The following is a 27,393-nucleotide window of genomic DNA, read 5'->3' on the forward strand; positions in this document are numbered from 1 at the left end:
CACTGCCCCCCATGAGGGAGGGATGGAGGATAAAGAACCAGGTGGCCATCAGTCAGACTGCCCATCCACCTGGCTCCTAGGGTAGACACTGGCAATGGCTCCTTTTCCCTGCCCAGGTCCGGGCGCAGTGGCTTGGGGTTCACCTGGGTCCAGGCACACCCAGGCCATGGCAAGGGGGGCACTTAGCTGCTGTAGGGTGCCTAAAGCTCTTGAGCTGGCCCTGGAGGTGGAGTACTGAGACATCCCCTGAAATTGCCTCGTCTTATCTAAAGATGCAGCCGCTTATTTGGAAATCATGAATTTTTATTCAAGATATGATTTCTGGAAGTATGTCCATGGGCTGGGGCCTACTCTTAACGAGACATGGGGGGTGGAGCTTGTGGCTGTTCCAAATCTTTCTGTTTGGTTGCATGGAGTAAAAGCGATTCATGATGGGTCATGTTGTGCTCAGCTTTTTCCTGCATCCTTGCAAGCAACAACCACTGAATTGGGGTGGGGAGACTCTGAATGTAATGTAATACATTTGTTTTGCTAGGCCTTATTGGAAAGATGTAGGTCAGCAGCAGTCACATGTACCCTGTAACGTCTAAATACTCCTTATCTGAAATGCAAATAGAAGAGAAGAGTGAGGGGACTTCTCTTCTGATTTCTGGCCAGATTTTCTATGCTCTGGAGTCAAATGTTATGTAATTTCTAATCGGAATTATTTGTAAAATAGGATTATATGAAGCTTTTGTTTTTTTGTCTTGTCTGAAATTGCCAGCTATTGTCATACTTCTACCTAGGCTGTGGCAGCTGATTTTCAGAATGAGAGTGCAACAGCTTTGGCCGCAGCAGCTACAAGACACTTGCAGGAAGCTGAGCAAGCTAAGAACAGCGGCACTGAGCATTGGTAAGACATTCACTGAAAAAGAGAACACATTTACCATGAATAATATCTCACTATATCTAACACAGTAAAACTAAATTGGTTTATTTTCATTGTTGATTTATCGGGTTGGAAATGGAATGTAGATAAATGAGTTTAGGTAGATAAAACGAGCCCTTGAAAGTATGGGTTAGATTAAAGGGTCCCATAATACATTGTAGTCAGATGTCACAAAAATGCACAATTTGTTTGTGATCTGAATGACCCTGGAATCTTTGGGTTTGTGCATTTCCTCCCTACAAGTGCCAAGCCTGAAGACTTGTTTTGTGAAGTGTTCTCACATCTGAGTTTGGGCATATTAAGAAATTGAGCTTTCTTACTTGCCCACAAACTGGGATCTTAAACCAATGTTTCATCTTAATCTGTTGCTAAAATATAGTATAATACATGTAACAGAGGAAGAGTACTATTTTTAATTAATCGATCATTTGGCCAGTCAAATATTGTCAGATATTACATGAAGTCAAAAATTGCCTTTTGTACATGTTTATTGCATTATAGCACCAGTTGATAATACTTACAGAACTGAGAGTCTAACATTGTTTGGCTCGATAAGAGTCAGGGTCAAAGAACAACTTCATTTAGAAACACACACCATGCCCTACAGATCTCTGCAGAGAACTTCTGTCTCTTTCCTATCAGTTAAGCCATTGAGCCAAAATTTTACTCTCTGTGTGCTGTAAATATAAGCAAGTAACAGGTACACAGGCTGTAAGAAGAAGCAGTCATCACCATGACATAGGCCTGGAGTCAAGACTGCAATTAAATCTGCTCTTTCACACACACTGAATAGTGTACTTTCAAACCACTTTCAATGCACTTTGCAACTGGATTGTACCATGTGAAGTGGCAAAAGTGGATCACTAAAGAGAAGTGCATCGAAAGTGCATTATTCAGCACGTGTGAATTTGCTGTGGAGAAGAGCCTTTATGTAATCTGGCATGGTACTTAAAGCACCTGAGAGGAACTAAATAAGTCATCTATATGACAGTTTCCTCTAATAGTAAAAATCTCTCTTTTGTAGTAAACACTTTACATATCTGACAATATTTAGCTAGTTAGCTGACAGGTTTTCTGCTTTTGACTTACCAAATGCCAAGCCTATTTGAAACATGTATAAATGACCAACGGTGAGATACTTACAACACTTGTAAGATTCAGAACATATAAGGTTCAGCTAAGGGTCAGCATCTTGTCTATTTCAATAGATTATAATTGATTTCTGTTATATAAGTATTAGCTTTAGGAATAAGAAATGGGCTCAAAGAACGGCAGGGGAAGGAGGAATTCAGAAATGTATTTATTTATTTAAATTATGTATATCCTACCACTTTACTATTAGCAATCATGATAACTTGGCCCACAACAAAATGTTGCAGAGTATTATACAATCCTACCCTTGTTTAAACTGTGATTGAAGCTTACTTCCAATTAAGTATGCATAGGTTTGTGATAGCAGCTGTCCTGTCAAACCTTAATTTTCAGCTGAGTAGTTTGAAAAGGACTTTTCCCCATTGTGATTCTTCTGGAGAAGGTGCGTGTGTGAGGGGTGGGGGAGGAGGAAGTCAGGAGCTTGCCGCTTACCCTGCTTGATCCTCCCCAATGGCCTCCCTATGGGAAGAATGGCCCTTGAAATTAAAGATTGAGGTTTAGAAGGCAGCTGTTGTTAAAACAGAATCTGCATGCGAATGTCATCTCAAAGAAACATTGGAATAATTGAAGTAGACTTAAGCTTATAAGAGGTAAAATGCCAGATTTACAGCTTTTCATAAGTTCTCTCTCCTGCTTTAATTTGAAACATACAATACCCCATGTTTGCAAATATTCACCTTTTGTGTTCATGATGATGACACAACTGTGTTCATCATTTCCCCTGGAAGTTAATAAAAAAAGTAAATTCTGAAGTCATTTATTGGTATATTGCAGGTGGAAGATACATGAAGCTTGCATGCTGGCTTTAGGTTCAGTCAAATCTCTTATCACAGATAGTGTGAAGAATGGCAGAATACACTTTGACATGCATGGATTCCTAACAAATGTTGTTCTTGCAGACCTCAACTTGTCAGGTACTTAATTTTCTTCTTTACTGATCAGTGCCCCCAGATAATAAATAACAGAAATTCAAGAGCCTTCTGGGAAGGGAGGGACAACCATATAGGAACCTTTATTATGCCCATGGCAGTATTGTGGCTGCGAATTTTCTGAATGTATGGGATAAAACATGTAGTAAACATTCAGCACCTACATCACCTCTGTCTCTGATAGCAAGGGAGTTGAGGTCCAAGTGGCCTTTAATTCAAGAACTGTAATGTTAATTCTTGGGCTGAAAGCCGGTTGGTTAGATATAAAGATCTAGTAAGGAAGGATAAAAAGGAGTTTTTTCTCCTCAGTCATTTTTCATTCATGTGGCAAATAAAATTGTCATATGATAACTGCTGTTAGACTGGTTTTTGCAATGGTGTGGCAGCAAAGAATTACTCCGAGAAAGAAAGAATGGTTGGCTAAAATGAAGGATTTTTATATTTTGTTTAAACTCATGGGATTATGGCAGTCAGTACCTTCAGAGTGGGAGAGGCAGTGGATTGCATCTGTCCTTCATCCCTCCCTTCCCCCAGTTTTCCTGCAACTTCTGGAAGCATTATACTTCTTCCTCCTTCTTAGCCAGCCTGGAAATATAAAGGGGCGTATAAAAGTTGGAGAAGAAGTCTGGCTATCAAGCTGTTTTGTGTAACCATTATTCCCTTCCCTCTTCCTGCCCAGAGGGAAAAGTCTTTCAGGTGCTGTCCATCATTAGTTTATTTTAACTGTCCGGGATAGTTTCAAGGGAGCAGACTACAAATCCAAATGCCTAAATAGTGAAGCATCTTATATGTTCCCTGTATCCCAGAAAACAACTCCTTCCCCTTTTATATATAGGACCATGTACCATAATAGGAATTGCAATAATAGTAACTCGGTTTTTCCCAGTGTCGCCTTTCCTGCTCGGTCGTGCTCTTTGGGCTGCCAGTCGCTTTACAGTTGCCATGTCTCCAGAGCTCATCCAGCAGTTTCTGCAAGCCACAGTTAGTGGTCTTCATGAAACCCAGCCCCCTTCTGTGCGGATTTCTGCAGTAAGGGCTATTTGGGGGTAAGTACATTGGGAATTAAGGCTGGTTATGCGCCAGTATGAAGGAATGTCTAATAATCAGACAGCTTCTTGGTAAAACAGAAAAAAAGAAAAGTTTTAGTAAAATAAGTATTGCATTCTTACTAACTTACTGACCCTGTTAAAACTTCTTTTTCTAGTTACTGTGACCAGCTGAAGATCTCTGAGAGTACACATGTCTTACAGCCTTTCCTTCCCAGTATCCTAGATGGACTAATCCACTTAGCAGCCCAGTTCAGTTCAGAGGTCCTCAATCTTGTGATGGAAACACTTTGCATTGTCTGTACGGTAGATCCGGCTTTTACAGCAAGCGTAGAAAACAAGATCTGCCCCTTCACCATTGCCATCTTCCTCAAGTATAGTAATGGTATGTGCTCAGATGCAGATTCATATTCAACTACAGACTAATTTTACAGTTGGCTTTTTCAGTATTCTTTTGTGAAAGACAATAATGATGCCCAGTTTGGGTGGGAGAATTTAATATATTGAATAACTATGCCATTTCTTAATCTAACCCCCTAGGGAAGGGTACAACCAAAGTAAAGTGGACTCTTAATCATAGGAAGAGGAGTCTTAGTTTGACCCACAGCAAATCTGTAAGCCACTGTCTGCATTTTTTACACCTAGGCTGGCTGTGGATGTAATTATATACTAACTTAATGTTAAATAGGTTCTGTGCAACCAATTCACTTGCATAATTTAAACACATGCTTAGGATCAGGGCTAGAATAACTGGTTTTGAAAGGTGTGCAGATCTGAGCTATCAACATTTCAAAGACTTTGAAATATAGTCACAGAGGTCAATAAAAGTGAGAACATAGACTTAATCATTTCCAGATTTGTTATAGTCATAAAGTATTTTTTTACCATACAGTCTTGTTCCTTATGTAAGTAGGATGGTATTTGTTAAGTTTGGGGCTGATCCTGCTCACGTGGCTAGGAAGTAGGGTCACCTAATTGCCTTAATGTTTATGGCTTTAATTCCTTACATGCTAATTTATTTCCCCATAATTCAGACTTCTTACCCAGACTCTAGTATGGGTTCCTACATTTATCCCCCCATCCAACCTATAGCTAAGTGCCATGCAAGAAATTTACTCTTGAAGGTTTTCCTGATGACTGTCACTCCAGCCCACAGTATCTCAGAGCTAGAGACTATCATCCAACCCAGAATTCTGTACTAGCTAGATAAGATGGCTGGTTTTCATAAGTTACAAGAATAACCCTAGTGGTATGGGGGAAGGGTCCGCCTGAAAATTCAGAGAACCTCTGGCCTACTAAAGTGAACTTCAGTTCCCATGACTCTGAGTCCATCCTACTCAGATTCTCATTTTTGTACTATCCCTGATTGTTGCAACAGAACTGGCCATACATTTTTCAGCATAATGAATGTGTCTCCAACTTCCCTTTTCAGGCACTCATAAATTTTTCAGTTTTCTGGATTTCCAAAGTGAAGCCTAAATGTCACATTTAAACAAAACATTGAATATAAACATACTTTCTCCACCATTTAGTCCTTATTTTTAAGCTCTTGGTCTGTACTTTTAGATAACCCTCTGGATCTAGAGTCATACAGATTACTTAAATATTTTGTGGGGTTTCTTCCTGTCTGCATAAGAGATGAAATACATTTTAGATAGAAGTTTGAAGTTCTCATTGTAAGTGTGTGTTTTATCCAGCATGGAACACTAAAGAAGAGAATCAGCCTTTGGAGTTGTCTTTTCTTCCTAACCCTTTAAACTAAAAATTTGTTATACTGAAGTGGAAAGGAGACATTGTCAATCCAGTTTAAAATCAACCTACTGAATTGTATTATTATTGAAATGGTGCAACTTTGATCTAAATATCCTTAGTAATTGTTGTTTTCTTGCGTTAGATCCTGTAGTTGCCTCTCTTGCCCAAGACATCTTCAAGGAATTAGCACAGATAGAAGCATGCCAGCATGCAATGCAGATGAGATTAATCCCAACTCTGGTCAGCATTATGCAGGCTCCTGCGGATAAGATACCAGCAGGGCTTTGTGCAGTAAGTATGAGGGCACCTTCTCAAATTGGGAAAGCGTTCATATAGTTCCCTATTTCTATGTGTAGAGAACAAAAACATTTATTCCTAACTTATTTTGAAACGTCTACTAAATTTTAAAGGGAGATTATGTTTTGGGCCTCATGGTAAACTTCATTTCACTGACTGTTCCCTGACTAAACTGAGCTTGTCCATCAGAGCTTGTTTCCAGTTTAAGAGGCTTATATAGACCTAGAACATTTTTCTACTACTGAAGTGATCATCTTGAAGTCCTGCGTTGGTACTTTGAGGGTGACAACTGGCCAATCAATTCCTTACCTCCTCTGAAGGATTGTTTCTGTTACAACAAAGATTTTAGGAATAATTTTTCCATTATGCTAACTTTCACTTGCTTAACACAGGGATAATGCTCCAAATAGAGAAATAAAACCAGCTACTCTTTCTATCCTTGTTTTAGTAAATATGGGATAAATTCGCATAAAACAGGCAAAGGGCTGTGGTAGAGCATCTGCTTTGCATTCAGAAGATCTCAGGTTCAATTTCTGGTATCTCCAGTTAAAAGGATCTGCTAGCAGGTGATGTCTCTATCTGAGATGGTGGATAGCTGTTGCCAGTCAGAGTAGATGGTACTGACCTTGAGACACCAATTTTTGGATTTAGTATATAACAGCTTTGTATGTTCATGTGGTTTAGATGGAATGCTAAACCACTGTTCAGGATTGCTTCTCCCCTTACATGCTGTAAGCTAATTAGCTACTTTCATGACAAACCTTAGTTTGCCATTCCATCTGCCAATTATGGTTTGGCCTGATCTATAAATCAGGGTTACAAATTTGGGGGAAAAGCAACTCTTTGGAATCCTGATCTGCAGGGCAAACACAAACCATAGTTCGCCAATTAAGATATAGCAGCAAACTGGAGTTTACCACAGAAATAGTGACATGTGAGGGGAAGGAAGAAATTTTATGTAAACTTCAAGCTTCTTATTCTCATTGTGCAAAAATACTGTCGGTGTTGCACCTGAACCAAGCCACTGTTGTTATTCTACGCCCTTACTCCAAAACGACTCACATCCTGTCTCTATTTTGTTTCAGACTTCAATAGATATATTAACAACTGTTGTGAGACATACTAAACCACCTCTTTCAGAGCTCTTAATCTGCCAAGCTTTTCCTGCTGTGGCTCAGTGTAGCCTGCATACAGATGACCATGCAACCATGCAGGTAATCTTCACTGGGAACAGGAGAGGGTGGTTAAAGGTCAAATGCTGTTTGTAAACTTTTAAATTTAACGTAATCCAGAGATCAATTGAACTGTATATTACAGTTTGAGATTTTTAGATAATTTGTCTGCTTTATCTATAATAGATGAAATAGAAACAAAAGCAAAAGACTGTTTGGAGAGAGAGTGTTGCCTTGGTAATCTCAAAGAGAAATTTGGGACAAATGTCACTGCCTTTACTGATCTCAGAAAAGTGGCTTATGTTCAGATAAAAAGAACTGCCCATAAAGCTACATAAATGTACAAGTAATTTATGTGGAATCCTTTAAAATGTGTTTTTGTCTCTCCTAGGTGGTGTTAATACTGCCATGCAGTTATTTTAGAGTAGCTCAATGTTTAAGTAAAAATTCCCCAGTGAAGTCCTTGGCTGGCTGGCTAGCTAGCTTATCTATTTATCTATCACACCCATATCCTGTTCTTCCTTTAAAGACCCGAATGCCAAACTATGGTTCCAGATGCAGCTTACAGGGCCAGAACCATGTTTAAAGCATGAGTTCAAAACACTATAATAACTACTCCCTAAGTGTAAGTCATCACCAAATGGTACCCATGTGCTTTACAGAGATAAAATCATTCATGCCTACTCCAGCTAGTATACTACTGTTGTGGCACGATGATCTCCAATTTTATCAGAACCTGTCCTAGTCACAGTTGTCTGGATAAAATTCAGCTGCTGTGGCTTGAGGATGTGGATGAATATTTTAGAGGGGTGCAGCACACCACAGCTATACCTGCCCTAGTTAATTACAGTTCATGGGAAGAGATTGCTCTGTTGGGTCCATAGGGACAGGTAATGCTTCATTAAAGATGGGGGTGGTTGTAACTACCTTGAAAAAGCAGTTTGTGAAACCACTGCTGAAGAAGCTGTTCCTGGGCCCAATTGACATGAACTATTTGCAGCTGGTTGATAATACCCCATTTGGGGGCAGATTGAGCAGATGGTGGCCATTTAACTCCAGAAGTTTTTGGATGAGATAGATTATCTAGACCCATTTCAATCCAATTTTCAGCCTGATATAACTGAATCTGCCTTGGTTGCTAGGAGAGAAACAAGGGAGTGCAGTCTGGTTGATTATCCTGCACCTCTTTTCAGCATTTGCTACTGTCAACCATGGTATCTTGCTGTACCGATTGGCTGAGATGGAGATTGGGAGACATGCTTTGCTGATTTCATTCCTTTCTGGCCTCCCTTTACCAGAAAGTGGTGCTGCTTGACCTCTTGGCACTTATGCAATTCCCTCTTGTCCCCCATGCTCTTTAACGGGGAGGGTCCATGGCTCAGTGGTAGAGCATCTGGTTTGCCTTCAGAAGGTCCTAGGTTCATTTCCCAGGTTCTCCAATTAGAAGGATCTGGTAATAGGTGATGTGAAAGGCCTACTGGAGAGCTCCTGCCAGTTGGAGTAGACAGTGTGACTTCGATAGACCAATGGTCTGACTTTTGCTGGGAGAGGTCTTCCAGAGTTTTGGAGTGAAGTGTCACTGATATATACTGGTGACATACAGCTCTGTCTCTCCTTTCAGCAGAGTTGGGTAAGGCAGCAAACCTGAACTGAACAGGTGTCTGAGGGTGGTACTGCCTGGATGAGGGCCAGTATTGAAACTAAGTCCAGACAGGAGTGATATCCTGTTGTTTGATGTAGCTAACCGGTTAGCCTGGTCTATATGGTGTTGTGCTGTTAGATGTGTGTCTTCAGATGGACATTCAGGTATCACCTATAGCACATAAGCGCCTTTAATCAACTTGTGTGCCATCTGTAGCCCTTCCTTGAAAACTGAGATTTGGCCACATATCCATGTACTAATTGCATCAGGTTAGACTACTGCATTGTGTTTTATGTGGGGTTGCCCTAAAGACTGTTCAGAAACTTAAATTGGTTCAAGATGCAACTGCAAGATTGTTAGCTGGTGAAGACTATAAGGGATGTATCTCACCACTATTGAAAGAAATATTCTGGTGAACAATTTGCTTCTAGACACAATACAGTGCTTGTTCTTACCTTTTAAGCCATAAATAAGTGAAGTCATTATTTACTTATTTCTTTTGTACCCTGCCTTTCTCCCCAATAGGGACCCAAAAGGGCTTACATTGTTCTCTCATTCATTTTATTCTCACAACATCCCTGTGAGATAGGTTAGGCTGAATGTGTGTGACTGGCCCAAGGTCACCCAGCAAGCTTCCATGGCAGAGTGGGAATTCGAATCGAGGTCTCCCAGATCCTACTCCAATACTCTTAAGTACTATACCATACTAGCTCAAAATAAGTGTGCCTATATTTTGTTGATTGAAAGTTTTGCCCTTTGAATAGGCAGGTCTATTCTCTTAATTCAGAACAAATAAAAAGAGGCGTAAGTATATACTAGGATTTATTACAGTTAAGGCTACCTTAAGGAAGCTTTCTTTGCCCTTTAGCAAATATGGCTCCAATTAGCTACTGCTGTGAAGTTTTGTGTACTAGCTATACTGACTTAAAAAGGTAAAGGTCCCCTGTGCAAGCACTGGGTCATTCCTGACCCATGAGGTGACATCACATCCTGACATTTACTAGGCAGAGTTTGTTTACGGGGTGGTTTGCCAGTGCCTTCCCCAGTCATCTTCCCTTTACCCCCAACAACCTGGGTACTCATTTGACTGACCTTGGAAGGATGGAAGGCTGAGTCAACCTTGAGCCGGCTGCCTGAAACCAACTTCTGTCGGGATCGAACTCAGGTCGTGAGCAGAGCTTGGACACTCTGCGCCATGGGGCTCTTTCTGTTACCATAGTTCTAAAAGGCAGATAAACAAAATAGCTGGTGCTTTGCAAATATTTTAATTTTTGAACTCTTATCACAGAAAGACTTTTGGAGTTTATTTGTTGGCTGCTTCTATAGTCTCACTAATTTAATTTTTTCCTTATTATGCTACTTGAATGAAATGTACAGAACTCTCAGTAGGTTGAAGAAGAGTTTTTAAAAATTGTTTTTGTCTGTTCAGAATGGTGGTGAATGTCTGCGTGCATACATCTCGGTAGCCCTGGAACAAATTGCACAGTGGCATGATGAGCAAGGCCACAATGGACTGTGGTACGTGATGCAGGTGGTGAGCCAGCTTCTAGATCCACGCACCTCAGAATTCACAGCTGCCTTTGTAGGCAGATTAGTTTCCACGTTGATTTCCAAAGCAGGGAGTGAATTGGGAGAGAATCTGGACCAGATTCTGAGAGCAATTCTTAGTAAAATGCAGCAAGCAGAAACACTCACTGTAATGCAGGTAAGGAAGTTGGAAGCTAGAAGAAACCTTGATTGTCATTTGATGGAATAAGAAGCCATATCCTTGTCACTTCATGTTTTTCTGTAGTTTTACACCTGAAATAAGCCATAGAATTAGGTCAAATTTGGCCTGTTTGGTAGTGATTGCGTTCATTAAATATAGAGCAAGATAGCACTGTGGTTGTAAGCAGGTGATCTCTCTGAATTGAATTGCTTCTGAATTGAATTCATTGCTTCTGTGTAATATTCCCTGTGTTTCCCAATAATATTAGCATGCAGAATAGTGTGCCCTTTAATGCTTAGAAATGCCCTTAGGACAATTGAGAATATATAAAATGTATTCATTATTACTCTTACTGAATAACTGGCGAATACCTGAGGAGTACATGTAGTAAAATTAAAATTGGGATGCACCATAAGAGGTGGCTAGGACACTTGCTTAGTTATTCAGCAGGAAGATGATCTTCAGAAGAACAAAGTGGTATAAGGAGACTGGATACTTCATAATGAAGATATAATTTCCCCCCTTTATATGTGTGTTTGTGTTAAGTCCTGCACTCACTTGGTCATTTATTTTTTAATTAAAGAATACTATGTGTTTAATTCAGTTTTATGCATTGGTAAAGCTGTTAAGCCACCAAAATACAAGCATGCATAAAAGTATCTCCATTATTTTGTCCCTCTTGCAGTCTTTGATCATGGTGTTTGCTCATCTAGTTCATTCTCAGCTGGAACCACTACTAGAATTTCTTTGTAGTCTCCCTGGACCAACAGGCAAACCTGCTCTGGAGTTTGTAATGTCGGAGTGGATGAGTCGACAACATTTGTTCTATGGACAATATGAAGGCAAGGTCAGGTAAGGAATTCCTTGATCACACTAGGTTCCCTAGAGACACAATCATGCACATTCCTTCCTTCTTAAAAATAATGATGTGTTGCTCTAGAGAAATCTGGGAATGTATCTGCATTTATCATTAGTATTCCACAAGACTTTTAATGTTAACTCATTTGACAGCTTGAAAATATCTCTTGTACTTGATTTGTAATGGTGTAAAATAGGGTCAGTCAACTGGTGGTGTTAGATAAAACCAAGTTCCCTGTAGGTTTTTGACAGTTCCCTTGCCCACTGCCAACCTAGAGACAAAAGGACCATGACATCTGAGACAACAGAACTCCTGGCAAGTTACTTTAGGGTGTGATAGATAGTGGCCCCTCACTCATCTTTTGCTTCTCTATTACTGAACAGTTGTTTAAAGCCTCTATGCACCAGGGATGTTTCATGAGGAAAAGTGGATTAAGTAGCCATTAAGATACAGAAATTAGATAATATCTTAAGTACCTTAATCATCATCTGCTTGATAATTTTCACATTTTCAAGGCTTAAACCCTTGAAGTTTGGTGGAAAGCTGAGAGAATTAGTATTGTGTTTCAACTACACGGACTTAAAACTCCCAGAGGAATATATTCTGCCTTTCTCCACAATGAGGACCTAACACAGCTTACATCATTCTCCTCCATTTTATCCTCACAACAACCCTGTGAGGTAAGCAAGGCTGAGAATTTGCGTTTGGCCCTAGGTCATCCAGTGAGTTTCCACAGCAGAATGGGGATTCGAGGTCCCAGTCTGAAACGTATCATCTACCCACTACACTGCAGTGGCTTTCATGGGGTGGCTGCTGTTGAACAGTAGCAAGCAGCCAGGCCTAGGTGAGTCATGCAAGTCAGGTGATATCAAATTGCCTGGTGGTTGCTGCCAAGCCTGGCCCCAATTAATCCCTCAAAGGCCTAAACACCCCAGAAAATCCCTGTCTCCTCCCCCTGCCTTTTACTGACAGAAACCAAGGCTGGAAATAAACCAAGGCTGGAAATGACTGGCAGTACAGTTGTTTTGCCTATCAGTGGCCACTGAGGGCATCTGCTTCTTAAAGCTAAAGGTACTCCTGATATAATTTTGCGTTTTTTTAACTCCCAGAATATTTTTTTAAATTTCAGATTTTTCTGCAAATTGTTGGTGTTTATTAGGCTTGTTGAAAGATCTATTTTGTATGTTTACCACTTCAGTCTCCGGATTTAAGTATCATCAGAATTGGCTGGGTTGATTATTAGAATATACAAGTGGAGACCTTTGAGAATTGGGGGGGAGGGATTCTATCCTGCAGCTCCCTCACCCATCTGCAATTTGCCACCAATGTGGGGATAACTCCCCCGCCCTCCTACAGCTGCTTATCCACTTCATCGGTGGCTGGCACAGCTCACTTGCCTACCTGCAGTTAGCTGCCACTGTGGGGATGGCTCCTCTGCCCCTGCAGCTTCACCAATTCCGCAGCGAGGGTGGTTTCTTGGCCTTGGTGGCAGCAGCTCATATCCCCTGCCTGCTTGCAGTTTCATCTCTTGAAGGAGTGTTGGAGCATTGCAGACAACACTCTTGGGGGAGGGTTTAAATCCCCCCTCCATATTTTAAGTTTTTAGATTTTTCTGCCAACCTGAAGGGTTAATTATCTGTTTACAGTCAGCGTGGCCCCAAGCTGCAGATTGAAAGATTCACAGATAAGGCCGCACTTCACTATTAGATATAAGATGATGATATGCTACAATATCAATATGCCAAAACACCCTGTGCAGCTGAGCCCTGCTTCATGTTTTTGTTAAAATTCTCTTTCTTTGAAAGATCCTAGCTGAAAGAAGTTACTTTAATTAATGGTCGTTGCTTTTGGCTATCTCATTCATATAATTCTTCAGCATTTGTATAGCCAATTTACAAGTTTGGCCAGTTACACTATTCTCCTATTATGGATGGGGAGGGTCATGTAGTTGGTTCATAGCAAAAGATGGATTTAAATCTAGGACCTTTTGGACTACAACTGTTTATCTTAGCCACTGCTCTATACCAGCTCTCATCCTTAAGGGATTGGATCCAGTGATAGATGTTGGCTAACTGAGGGGGGGGATCACCTATTTCACCCCCTCGTTGCAGATCACCAATTTTTCCTCATGCTGATCATGGGGATCCCCTGTCCCTCAGGAGTAGCATTTCAGGGATCATTTAGAAATGCAGCTGGACAGGGGAAGCACAAAAATTCTGCTCCAGGGACAGAATGGATTCCTGTCCGTGGAAGCCACCACCAGATCCAACCTAATGACTTAGTTCCACTCTTTTCAGTCAATAATGTCTTTAAAGCAGTGGTTCCCAACCTTTTTTTGACCAGGGACCACTAGGACTTTTTTGTTCGGTGCAGGGACCCCAACGTTCAAAATAAAAATTCTGAGAATTTGAAAATAAACTTTAATCATAACTGTTAGTTAAACATTAAACTTAGAATAATATTTGAATATATATTTTTATAATAGATAACTTTTAATTGAAAATATTAATTTATTATGGGTTTATAACTTTGTTTCGCGGACCTTAATTTAGTTCCCGTGGGCCCCTGGTTGGGAACCAGTGCTTTAAAGAGAATGATGTTCCCAAAATGGTTACAAGAGATCTTGATGGAATTCTCCTTGGAGACAACACTAGGCTATGAATGAAAGTGATCTTCAAGTAAACTTATTTTCCTTCAGTTCTGTTGCCCTATGCAAACTCCTTCAATATGGCATCAACACAGATGACAAGCGGCTACAGGATATTAGAGTAAAAGGAGAAGAAATATTTAATATGGAAGAAGGAATACGTACACGATCAAAAGCAGTCAAAAGTAAGTAATCAAGGCAGAATCAGCCAGGTCTAAGAGATATAAGAATTCCCTTAAAATAGATTTTGAAGGTTGTAACCCTGTACACACAAGCCAAACCAGTGGTACTTAATATGCATGTAATTTTGTAGAGAATTAAGTTGTGGCACTATGTACTTGTTCGTAATACTCCCTGATCGTTTTGGCTTAGTTCAGGCTAATGGACAATAAGAATAGCAGTGGCCAATTAAAATATTATACATAAAAATTGAAATTATGATAAATGTGAATGTATGGCAAAAGCTTAGTCAGGTTCAATAAACAATTTCCAAGGTCTAAATACACACATAGTACAAAGCTACCTCTTTATATAAACATAAGATCCTTGCTGCATCACAGTGGTCCATTTAGTCCAACATCTTGTTTCACACAGTGGCCAAAATCAGTTGTCCTGGAGGGCCAACAACAGGGCACGGAGGCTAAGGCCTCTCCCTGATGTTGCCTTCCAGGATTCAAAGGTTTACTGCCTCTGAATATGGAGGTTCTCTATACTCACCATGGCTAGTAGCTATTGATGCACCTATCCTCCATGAATCTGTCAACCTCCTTTTGTCTCTATGTGTGTTAAGCGCTGTCAAATCACTTCCGGCTTAGGACTACCCTATGAATTAATGTCCTCTAAACGTCCTGTCACTAACAGCCTTGCTTAGGTCTTGCAAACAGAGAGCAGTGGCTTCTTTGATAGAGTCAATCTATCTCGTGTTGGGTCTTCCTCTTTTCTTGCTGCCTTCGACTTTTCATAGCATTGTTATTGTCTTTTCCAGTGACTCTTGTCTTATCATGTGACCAAAGTATGATAGCCTCAGTTTAGCTATTTTAGCTTCTAGGGAGAGTTCAGGCTTGATTTGATCTAGAACCCACTGCTTTGTCTTTTTGGCAGCCCACGGTCTCCATAAAACTCTCCTCCAACACCACATTTCAAATGAATCAATATTCTTCCTGTCCGCTTTCTTCATTAACCAACTTTCACACCCATACATAGTATAAGGGAATACTATAGCATGAATTCTCTTGATCTTGGTTGTTTTCTTCATTGTTCATCTTTCATACCCATGCACAGTAGGTGGTCAGTGACACATCCTTACACTTAAGGATCTTTTCTAGCTCCTTTGTGGCTGCCCTTCCCAGTCTCAAATCTCCTTCTGATTTCTTGGTTGCCGTATCCCTTTTGGTTAATGATGGAGCCAAGGAATAGAAAATCCTGAACAATTTCAGTTTCTTCATTGTCAACCTTAGAATTGTGTAATTCCCCAGTAGTCATTACATTTGTTTTCTTGATGTTCAGCTGTAATCCTGCTTTAGCACTTTCTGGTTTAATCTTCATCAATAGTCATTTCAAGTCTTCACTATTTAAACTCCTTTTAAAACTACCTATGCTTGTGCCCATCACTACCTCCACTGTCAGTTGATTCCTCAATTTAATTACTTGTTGAGTAAAGAACAATTTCCTTTTGTCTGTTCTGTATCTGTTGCCTATCAACTTCGTTGGGTGCTCCCAAGTCCTCGTATTATGGGAAGGGGAGGAAAAGCTCCCTGTATCCACTTTCTCCACCACCTGCATAATTTTCTAAGCCTCTATCATATTCCCCTCTTAGACTTCTTTTTTCTAAACTAAAATGGCCCAGTCTGTTAAGCCTTTCACCATAGGAAGTCATAAATACACACACATAGTACAAAGCTATCTCCTCATAACAGGACACAATAAGGAATGTACAGAGGATCCACATAGTCAAATTATCTAACTTCTGCAAGCACAAGGCCTCAATATGTTTTAATTATAAGCACATGGAATATATCTTCAAATCAGCTATTGGAGTACTCTGTATTACACTAATTTTTCTGAGTTTTTAACAGTTAAAAAAAACTTCTTCTATACCTTACAGATCCTGAGCGCTGGACAAACATTCCCTTGTTAATTAAAATCTTAAAACTGATAATAAATGAACTTTCCAATGCAATGGAAGCAAATGCTTCCCGCCAAACTGCTGCAGACTGGAGCCAAGGTATTATGTTGGTGTGACTTTCTACTTTTGGTGCTGGTAACCTTTCAATAATATGTTATTGCTGCTTTTTGAACAAAACTTTTATCGAGATAGTATATTCCTTTGTCAATGTCTGGAATATCTTTTCATATATTTTGTACAGGAATTGTAGCTTCATGGGTAATATGATTCTTGCTTAAAAAAAAAACACCCTCTGGTCAAATTGAAATATTTTTACTGTACCTCTGTGCTAAAAAAACTAAAATATAAAGTATTTGTGGCGAACATTAAAGAAAAAATTGTTGTAGTCCTTGTAACATAACACTGTTTGTCTATTTTAATTAATAGATGAATCCAATGACATGTGGGAAGATCAGGAAGAGGAGGATGAAGAAGAGGATGAAGGTTTAACAGGACAGCTACTGTCAGATATTCTTGCCACAAACAAATATGGTGAGCAAAGCATTTCTAATATGGAATTCCTTCCCCATGGAGATTTGTCTGTCCTCTTCTATCTCACCAGCAGGTGAAGACTTTTCCATTTTGGCTGGAGTTCCTTCACTTTGGCTGGAGTTGATCCTCATTGACCTTTCCTTCTGTTTATGTGTTCTGCTTTCATTGTTTTAATATATGTATGTGTGTTTTTAATCTTGTTTTAATGTTTTCATTTTTCACTTCCTTGGGGACCCTACATTTTGTGGAAAGGCAATTTTAAGATGTTTAAAATAAAAATAAATAACTGAATTTATGAAAATTATCTCAAAGGATACCTATACAATAACACTTTTTATAAGTACAGGTTGAGTATCCCTTATCCAGACTGCTTAGGACCAGAAGTGGTCGGTATTTTGGATCTTTCTGTATTTTGGAATATTTTAGAATTTTTGCATATACATAATGAGATATCTTGGGGATGGGACCCAAATCACTTTATACACCTAGCCTGAATGTAATTTTAAGCAATATTTTTAATAATTTGGTGTACATTGAACCATCAATGGCACTACTGAGGGCCTGTGAGTAATGCCTGCACGCTGGCTCAAAAGGTCTGGTTTTTGGATCAGTCTGGATATTGGATGTCTGGATAAGTGATACTCAACCTGTACTGTACAAATATTAGTAGCCAGTAGATGGATTCTCAGTGTGGCAAACCAGGCAAACTTAATGGCAAACCATGGTTTCCTGTCACATGAACATAACGGGATGGGGGTGTCCTCAGATTTGTGCCTTCCTTCTCCCTTGCCCTTGTTTGTGGGTTCCTGGTTTGCAATTCTAGTTTGCAAAGCAGATGCAAAACACAGTTTGCTGCTCCAAACATAACGGCAAATTTTGTTGTGATGTGAACCTGACAATAATCTAGTTATCTGGCTGCACATTAGAGGAGGAGGTTGAGGTTACAAACCCTTAAACTTAAAAAGAGTTGGCTAACACTTACACATCACAATAAAGTGAGGAATGGATGAACTTTATGAACACAAGAATATACAAACGTGCATTTTCAGTATAGTTTTCAAAAGCTGGAATATACCAGCATTTGGTGTTTCACTCTTTTGTTGTCCACTGTTCTCTTTCACGTGAAAATAAAAATATGGCAATTCATTTCAATAATAGATGATGATTACTATGAAGATGATGATGAGGATGATCCTGATGCACTGAAGGACCCTCTGTATCAGATAGACCTACAGGTAGTGTTAATGTTCTCTCTCTGTGTGTGTTGCAACCTACATCCCATTGCCTATTTTCTTGCTTTTTACTAATTTTATTTACATTAATGGCTAAAATAGTAGTATTAAAGATTTTTTCTGTTTTAAAAAACTCCTCACAACAATAATTGAAAATTGAAATTAATTTAAATTATTACAGATAATACTGAATAAAATTACATGGTAGTCATCAATAAATAAGAGGATCCAGATGGGAAAATACTTCAATAATATACAGCTGGATGATTGCAAGATAGTTGACTCTGATCTGTATTCTGAATAATGCCAGTACTCCTGATGGGAAGGGGGAGTGTACATCTACAACAACAAGAAGAAACTTGGCTGACTAGATGCTAATGCATACAGCATGTTGGATTTTCAGACAGTGTAGCAGCCTGAGAGGGTGAATTCCAGATACGTGTACCTTTTATCGTTCTGCTTCTGGATCTCCACATTGGAACAGCTGAGGGTTGGGATGTGGGGACAGTGGTAATTTTGAGCAGAAAAAAAAGTGCAGAGAGGAGATGCAAGAAAATGTTATATTTTATAGAAGACCAGATAGCAGTAAGGAAACTAAGCTTCTGAATTTGAGTTCATTTAAAAGTTTAATAATGTTCAGAGTAGTTAAAAATATTAACGCCGAAGTAGGTAAAACGAATGGAACATTTTGATCATTTAAATGGAATTCTTGGAATCCTGCATCATGCAAACTAAACACACACCTCATGACTATCGTGGTTGTCAACTATTAATCTTTTTGGTGTTATAGAATCTTTGTATGTATAGAGAATCTCGTGGAAGTGAAACAAACCAATTTTTCCCTTTTTCTTTTAGGCTTACCTTACAGACTTCCTGTGTCAATTTGCACAGCAGCCTTGTTATGCAGTGTTCTCAGACCACCTCAATGAGAATGAAAGAAGAGTGCTTCATGCCATTGGCATATAACGCGAGATCATATCTAGACAACATTTTTCTGGTTTGCTTCATGTTTTGTGACTTAACATGAAACATCTTCCATTGTTCACCAGATATTATAGATGTGATCATCTTTATTTTGAAGTATTGCTCCTTATCACGATGTGGGTTAACAGAAGGATTGTTCAGAAGGCAACAAAAGTTGTGCATTAAGTTATGCACACTGGATTCGCACAAGGGGAACATTTTATTCTTCAGAACAACTTTCCAATAAACATTAAAACAATGTGTCCTAACATCAACTTTCTGTCCACCCTTGAAAAGGCACTGCACTGACTTTTCACAGCACAACGTAATGGAACGAGGAAGGCATTGTGGTTCTCTGTAGTTTGTTTGGAAGTGTATAGAGTGGGTGGTGGGTTGTCCCACTTTGCACTTGTGTAACACAGGGTAAATTATCTCAGTCTTACCATATCACATCTTTTTACAGAACTATGGATCTTTTTAACGAAGAGACTCTTGAATGAAATGGAATCCTCTTACAAAACAAGTGTTTGGATTAAAACCTGAAAAACAAAATTAATTTTTTCCAGTCGTAAATGGAAGTAAATGACTTCCACCTGGGTTCGGTCACTTTCCCAATTCTTCACTAAATCTGTCATTGCAGAACTTGCTACGTAAAACTCAGTTCCTGTGGTTACTGATGTCTTTGGTTTTGCAACCAAACAAACTTTTTTATATAGAATCCTGGTGGTATTTAACATGTCTGTTTACTTCATGAATACAGTTCTCTAATACCTTTGCTTCCTTCTCACATAGGAATTATTTAAAACAGCTCAACTCATAAATTAGTATGTGTATTTTTATAGGGGAGTAAAATTAACATTTACTGACTAATCTGCAGGTAATGTTTAATGCATCTCACAACACCTCTTTGCCTTTTTCTCCCTTTTTGGGAAAACTGAAATAAAACTATTCAAATATATGTTATCCTTCTGGACTGAAGGGAGTTTCTGCATCTTTCATTTGTTCTTCTCAGGCAGGACAAGGACCACTGGATATGTACAGTGACTTCTGTTTTTTTTCATTACATGCTTTAAAATTTAAACTTTTTATCCATCAAGGGTGTGGAAGTAAAAGTTCTATCAATCAAGCTGTACTTCAGTATGATGGCTATTTATAACCTTTCATTAATGCTTATGGTGTCTTGGGGGCCTAGAATGCCCATCTCCTCCTCCCTTCTTAATTTAAGCAATGCTTGGCATTTTTTTTTTATCTTGGAGTAAACCGTATTACAACGTTTCTATTTCACTGGTGTTCTGTGTGAGAGGGTGTCATATAGGTGTCTTGCAAAAACAGGCACAGAAGCTTAGACTTCATGAGCCACCCAGTTTAACTGTGATAAACTCCACAGATAAAATCAACTTGGGTTTGATGCTGCATGCTACAGTAGATTCATTGCTGTAAAATCTGAAACTTGTATCCATACTTTTTCAAGTCAGTTTAGCTACATATAATGGCTGCACAATTAACACATGAAGGTGTTAATTGTGTTAGCACAAAGGAAGGTGGAGGTTTTTAGTAACTTTAAGTACATCTTCGTGGCCTCAGTGCAGTCCCACATGGGATCTGCGCAGGCCAGCTGCTGAGATTTTTTTATGTAAAAAGCTTCTAGAAGGGACGACTCCCCCTCCTTTTCGCCCCGTTTTCCGCCCAGCAACAGCTGGCAATCATTTCAGTTTTGCACTCTGGAGACTTGGACTGGGCCAAGCATTTCTGTAAGAACTGGAAAAAGGAAAAGTGTGGGGGTGAGGCTTAACTTTAGGGGGTGGTGTCTGTGAGTATGAGAAAAACACTGTTAATTGATGGACCAAATAAATGTGTGTGTGCATTTCCCCCCCCCCATACTTATTTTAACTGTTGGCCCAGATTAATGGATATTTACAGGCCCTTTGGAGTATGCCAACAGGCAGTTCTGAGTTGAGAAATTCCTGGAGAATTCCTGGGTGGACTTTGGAGAGGGACCTCACTGAGATATAATGCCATAGAGTCCTCCCTTCAAAGCAGCAATTTTCTCCATGGGAACTGGTCTATATCGTCTGATCAACTGTAATTCTGAGAAATATCCAGGCTCCACCTGGAGGTTGGCTACCCTATGTTGCCAAGAGACCCGGCATCTCAACGTTTTCTTGTTTTTGATATTTGACTCTTAAAAGGCATGTTTACAAAAATTTAGGCTTCGTGCTTGAAGAGAAACATCACACACAAATACCTCTGGATGTTAGCATGCTGGAACCCTTTTTAGTGTGATGATGGCCTCTTGGATCCCTTATATGCACTTGCCAGACACAAAGCCTCACGAGCTGAATTTTTTTAGTTAGCTTTTAATGTTTTTTTAGATAGGTTTTTTTTTATGCTTTAAAGGCTGTTGCTGGAGTTGTGGGAATTCAGCCATTTTAAATTCTGGTACAAGTCACCATTGTCCAAATACAAATCCATGACCTTTGTAATTCTCTCTGCTGTGTAAGAAACCAGTTTCACTCCTAACCCAGTCTATTACCATTGTGGTGTTTCACTCCTAACTCAGTCTATTACCATTGTGGTGTTTAAGGCCATCATATAATTACAAAACAATCTCCTATTAAACTTCTATTGTATGAAAATGTTTACAGTTTTGACTAACTCTGGTCCTTAGTCTGTGGCAGAAGATTTCAACTTGTTGTAGAACAGCAGTTGGCTACATATTGGTCTTCATTTATATATTTGCCTTGCCTTGGGCAAAGAAGCTGAAGAGACAAAACATGTGAATCACCCCCTTCTGTTGGGTAATATAAAACCCATTGCAGTTTTGTAGCTTTCACAAATGCTTTATGCAAGTTCTTATAGATCAAGATCTTATAGACTGGACTTTGTAAGCCATTTATGTTAAATGTACCTATACAACAGGTTATTAAAGCATTAAGTACCCCTCTTAAAAGGCTTTTTTGCTAGGAAAAATATTTACGTATGTTAGATGTAATAAGAGGAGTATTGCTACCAGTTGTTCCTGTCATTACAGCCCATATACTAGGTTGGAGGAAGGCAATACCAAGATTTGATAGTTTAAAATTGTAGCTGAACTTGGAGTATTTTGTGGAAATTATGGCTTATCTGTAAAATTGACATCCTTTTGAAACTTTGATTTTTTTTATGAAATATTGCACCTGTTGAAATGAAATTTTGTTCTGTCAAAAATGTTTGGGTAAATTGTCAACATAAATGCCTTGAGGACTATTTTTGCTCACAGTGGGCAAATTTTAAAAAGGCAGTTAGGCTGCATCACAAAACAGGGATTTCAGGTTATCAGTTTTAAGACTGAGGCTTGGTTCAGGTGTAACAGCAGACCCATGGTGTAAGAAGCTTTAGGGTTGTTTATCCCTCTTTGTTTGCATACTGCAAGATAAATCATCTTTTGGGGCAAATCATAAGCTTGAGTATATTTCTGCAGTTCAAGAAGCCTTCCAACAATGTAAGAGGTGCTTCGCATGGCAGAGGAGGCTCTTGCATTGGAGGAATGCACCAGCCGAGGAAACTGGTAGGAACTAAGCCATGTTTCCTGGAGTTGGAGTACAGTTTGCACATCTGGTTGCACTAAAGTGCAAACCAGGATTCCAAAATAAGATTCCGCCATTGCTGAGAATCATGGTTTGCAGGGAAAGAGAAAATTATAGTTTGCTCATGTAAATTTAACAGCCAGCTATGTTTTCTATGAAAATGGAAGTAACTAAGACAAGAGGGTTCAAGCACATGAGTCTGAAGCGCCTTTATAATCGTGGGAAACCATGGCTTGGTCTTGCATGTTAAGTAATTAAATTTTTTCACATTACAGTTTCCTGTTAGAATTTCTAACACATCTGTACCCTACCAGAAAATATTTTTGTTAAGTCTTTAAGGTGCTACTGGACTCTTGCCCTTTTCTACATCTGTACTGTGTGACCAATGTTTTACTAAAAATTAAAAATCACAGTAGCTTGTCATCTTGTGTTTTGAAGTACATGAAATGAAGGCACACAACTTAGGAGACAAAAGCTCTGGATAGCATATTAATATATTATTTAGGGTACACATTTAGGGCACCTGTCCAATATTACAGATGTTTTGGTTCTGTTTAATTGAACATTACAAATATGAGAAATTCTCTTTGCACACCAAAGAGTGGATTTAGAGTACCACACTACTTAAAACGGATGCCTGATATACCTATGACAGACTTCTTTACACAACACATGGTTAAATTGTGGAACTCCCTGCCCCAGGATGTGGTGCTGGCTGCCAGCTTGGAAGGCTTTAAGAGAGGAGTGGACATGTTCATGAAGGATAGGACTATCCATGGCTACTAATCAAAATGAATACTAATCATGATGCAGACCCATTCTCTCTAGCATCAGAGGAGCATGCCTATTAAGTGCCGTGTAACAGACAGGATGCTGCTGCAGTCATTTTGTTTGTGGGCTTCCTAGAGGCACCTGGTTGGCCACTGTGTGAACAGACTGCTGGACTTGATGGGCCTTGGTCTGATCCAGCATGGCTTTTTTATGTTCTTATGTTCTCTTTAGCAAAGGAAAATATCAGTAACACTCCTAATTTTTATGGATTTAACGCAGTTTTAGAATTTGAGCTATAGATCCATAATATTTCTTCTGTATATAAATTAATAAAGCTTTATAAATATATAAGTAGTATGCTTAAATACATAAAGGCATTTGTTTAAATAATGCAAGAATTGTTTCCTTTCAAAGTGCTGCAAATGACTGACTTGGCCACTCAGTGACTAGGCATAAATCTCCATCAAGGGTTCATCTACTAAATGTGTATGTACCACTGTATGCTTATCATAAGCAGGCTATTGATAAACCATAATACATTATTAATTTATAAAAATTAATTGTTTATAAGTTGCTTTCATGCTTGCTAACCACATGCTTGTAAAAAGAACGAGATTTTCATTATAAAGAGGCATCTCAGTATTAACTGCTAAAACTGAGTCTCCGTATTTAGGGGCAGATTTCAAACACTGTCGGTAAAGATGGCTGTTGTGCTGTTTATGTTAGAAACAAGGCTGGAATGCTGTTTTTTTTTGAGGGGGGGAGGTTCTTCCTAGACTTGATTCTTCCTTTGGAATTTGTAGTAAAATCTGCAGGTAACATGGGTGAGTGTAGCAGAGGAACTGCCAACTATCACTTGCACTTTAAAGGTTCTCATTGGACTAATTCTTCTTTACCACCCTGATAACAGGCTGTTTCTTGTGTGCTGTTGACTAAAGAAATCTACAGTCCACCTAGCACATTTAATTCTTTTGTGAAAGTTTTCCCTACAGCTAGATTCGAGTCCAGTACCATCTTAGAGAGCAACAAGATTTTCAGCGTATAAATGTTTGAGAGTCAAAGCTCCCTTTGTCAAATTCAGCATCCCTACAGCATCGAGGTGCTCTCATGCACCTCTCAGATTTCCTACTATGATTGCAGCAAATGCAGGGTTACTGCCATGTGTATTAGGATGCTGGAATCTTCTGAGATTCGTTCACATCGGAGCCCTTTTCTATGCTCCAGTACCCTGCAGCTGCCATTCTCCATCCCACCAGGGATCTTTGGTTTTTTAAAAACAAAATTGGTAATTTACATATTGATAACATATTTCTATATCAATTGCCAACCATTAAAAGCCCCCCTGATGGTGAGGGTTTTTTGAAAATGGTAGCAGGGGACAAGGGCATGGAAAATGTAGGGAACCCGTGGAGAGGCAATGAGGAAACTACTGAAAATCATGAAAGTGCATAACAGGTCTTTGTTCCTTTTTTTAAAAAAAAGCAATAATTTGGTATATTCTGAAGCCTCTGTAAACTAGATATCCAAGTCTGGCCCAGAAAACTGGGCCTAATACGGGAAGGGGCTGAAGCTCAGTGGTAGAACATCTGCTTGGCGTGCAGAAGGTCCCGGGCATCTCCAGTTGAAGGGACTAGGCAAGTAGGGGATGGGAAAGACCCCTGCCTGAGACCCTGGATAGCCGCTGCCGGTCTGAGTAGGCAATACTGACTTTGATGGACCAAGGGTCTGATTCAGTAAAAGGCAGCTTCATGTGTTAATTGTGCAGTCCAATTAGGAGTTCTGAGATTTTCAATTCCATTATTTTAAAATTCTGCATTTTCTTCTGGTGGGCAGATTTCTGGACAGTTACTACATCTCTTCAATGCGGTATCTGCAAAGAGACAAAAGGTGACATCGCACACTAGCTAAGCGATCGTCGTCCTCAATCGATCTAGCGGCAGCCGCGGAAACGTCCTTCAGGGCGAAGCATGTCGGGATTTGTAGTCCGAGCTCCCGGCCAGAGGCGTCAGTGCCTCAGAGCCGGAAGGGAATGCTGGGAGTTGTAGTTGGCATTGGGCCCCGGCGTTGGCTTCTCCCTTTCCTCCACTCAAGCCTGGACCATGGCGGCTGCGGCCGGCGCGGGCGGGCGCTCCAAGGTGGCCCCCAGCGTGGATTTCGACCACAGCTGCTCGGATAGCGTCGAGTACCTGACTTTGAACTTCGGGCCTTTCGAGACGGTGCATCGGTGGCGCCGCCTCCCGCCCTGCGACGAGTTCGTCGGGGCCCGGTGAGGAGGCTGGAGCGGCTGGGCAGGGGGGCGAGGAGGGGCCGGCCCTGTGGGCGAGCCCCGTGCTGGTAAGCGGAGGGTGTGAATCCGTCTGTTTTCTCGCCCCTTTTGCTCCCAGCCGCAGCAAACACACCGTGGTCGCCTACAGAGATGCTATCTACGTGTTCGGTGGAGATAATGGGTGAGTCCCCAGTGGCTTCCTTTAGAGTGCGCCTGCGCAGAACGAAGTTGTCATTCCTCTTTCCATCACAGTACATCCAATACCAGGAAAGCCTCACTTGATGAAATTCTGCTTATCCCTTTGTTAAAGACGCAAGAACCCTGTTCAGAGTAGGGCAGAGAGGGTGGGTAGGAAAAAGTAGTAACGTTACTCTTTAGTAACGTTTTAAGAGAAAACATAGATATAGTGAGCATTAGAGAAACCTGGTGGAGGGGAGAGAACCAGTGGGATACAGTCATCCCTGGTTACAAACTGTATAGAAATGACAGGGAAGGGCGTATTGGAGGGGGTGTTGCTATGTATATCAAGGAAGGCATAGTGTCTAATAAGCTAGAGACCATAGAAAGGGCAGACTCGTCCACAAAGTCCTTATGGGTGACGATTCCAGGCCCCAAAGGAGATTTAGTACTGGGGACGTTCTACCGGCCCCCTGACCAAATGGCTCAGGGTGATCTTGAGATGGAGAATGAAATTAGGGAAGCATGTAAAGGTAACGAAGTAGTAATAATGGGAGACTTCAACTTCCCTCATATTGATTGGATAAATGTATGCTCCAGACAAGCCAAAGAGATAAAATTTTTAGACATCCTAAATGACTGTGCCCTCGAACAGTTGGTCATAGACCCAGCCAGAGGGGAAGCAATCCTGGATTTAATATTCTGTGGTGCTGCCGGTGACTTAGTGCGGGATGTGGATGTAGTTGAGCCAGTTGGCAATAGTGATCACAATGGCATCAAATTTAATTTAGATGTAAGTGGGAAAGTGACTGAGAAATCTCATACAATTACCTTTGACTTTAAAAGAGGAAACTTCTCTAAAACGAGAAAACTGGTAAAGAGGAAGTTGAAAGGAACAGTTAAGAGGGTTAAATCTATTGAAAAGGCTTGGGGGTTACTCAAGTCCACATTACTAGAGGCTCAGCTAGCTTGTATACCACAGTTCAGGAAAGGTAGTAATAAGTCCAAGAGGTCACCACCATGGCTAACGGGTAAGGTGAAGGAAGCAATTAGAGAAAAAAAGTCTTCCTTCAGAGACTGGAAGGTTTGCCCAAACGAGGCGAACAGAAGCAAACACAAACTTGCACAAAGGAAATGCAAGCAGATAATTAGAGATGCAAAAAAAGATTTTGAGGGGCTTATTGCTAAACACATCAAAACAAACAATAAGAAATTCTTTAAGTATATTAGGAGTAGGAAACCAGCTAGGGAAACGGTTGGACCATTGGATGACAATGGGAGTAAAGGAACTCTAAGGGAGGATAAAGCGCTTGCTGAAAAACGAAATGAATTCTTCTCATCTGTCTTCACTGTTGAAGATACAGGGCAGATTCCTTCTCCAGAACAGAGATTTTGGAGAGGGGAAAATGAGGAACTGAGGCAAATAGTGGTAACAAGGCAGGAAGTCCAAGAACGTCTAGACAAACTGCAAACTAACAAGTCACAGGGACCAGACGGTATTCATCCTAGAGTTCTTCAAGAACTCAGATGGGAAATTGCTGAACTTCTAACAAATATATGTAATATGTCCCTTCTATCAGCCTCTGTACCAGAGGACTGGAGAATGGCCAATGTAACACCCATTTATAAA

General features: G+C 40.1%; 2 protein-coding genes across 3 annotated transcripts in view; both read left to right on the forward strand.

The window, feature by feature from the left end:
- IPO9 (importin 9) overlaps window positions 1-18,997 on the forward strand; it is a 47,487-nt gene extending 28,490 nt beyond the window's left edge. The window contains exons 12-24 of the mRNA XM_056844433.1: window positions 786-892; window positions 2,855-2,994; window positions 3,896-4,055; window positions 4,214-4,440; window positions 5,950-6,098; window positions 7,190-7,318; window positions 10,348-10,623; window positions 11,312-11,478; window positions 14,184-14,317; window positions 16,237-16,356; window positions 16,684-16,788; window positions 17,947-18,023; window positions 18,876-18,997. Of these exons, the coding sequence (XP_056700411.1) occupies window positions 786-892; window positions 2,855-2,994; window positions 3,896-4,055; window positions 4,214-4,440; window positions 5,950-6,098; window positions 7,190-7,318; window positions 10,348-10,623; window positions 11,312-11,478; window positions 14,184-14,317; window positions 16,237-16,356; window positions 16,684-16,788; window positions 17,947-18,023; window positions 18,876-18,986 (1,902 nt within the window). The 3' untranslated portion in view covers window positions 18,987-18,997. The remainder of the gene's footprint in view (window positions 1-785; window positions 893-2,854; window positions 2,995-3,895; window positions 4,056-4,213; window positions 4,441-5,949; window positions 6,099-7,189; window positions 7,319-10,347; window positions 10,624-11,311; window positions 11,479-14,183; window positions 14,318-16,236; window positions 16,357-16,683; window positions 16,789-17,946; window positions 18,024-18,875) is intronic.
- A 6,395-nt stretch (window positions 18,998-25,392) lies between these two features.
- The window catches only part of LZTR1 (leucine zipper like post translational regulator 1), a 36,238-nt gene continuing 34,237 nt past the window's right edge, over window positions 25,393-27,393 (forward strand). For both annotated transcript variants that reach the window (XM_056867493.1, XM_056867494.1), the window contains exons 1-2: window positions 25,393-25,586; window positions 25,705-25,767. In XM_056867493.1, the coding sequence (XP_056723471.1) occupies window positions 25,420-25,586; window positions 25,705-25,767 (230 nt within the window). In that variant the 5' untranslated portion in view covers window positions 25,393-25,419. The remainder of the gene's footprint in view (window positions 25,587-25,704; window positions 25,768-27,393) is intronic.

This window comes from Euleptes europaea, chromosome 2 (assembly GCF_029931775.1).
Source record: "Euleptes europaea isolate rEulEur1 chromosome 2, rEulEur1.hap1, whole genome shotgun sequence".
NCBI lineage: Eukaryota > Metazoa > Chordata > Lepidosauria > Squamata > Sphaerodactylidae > Euleptes > Euleptes europaea.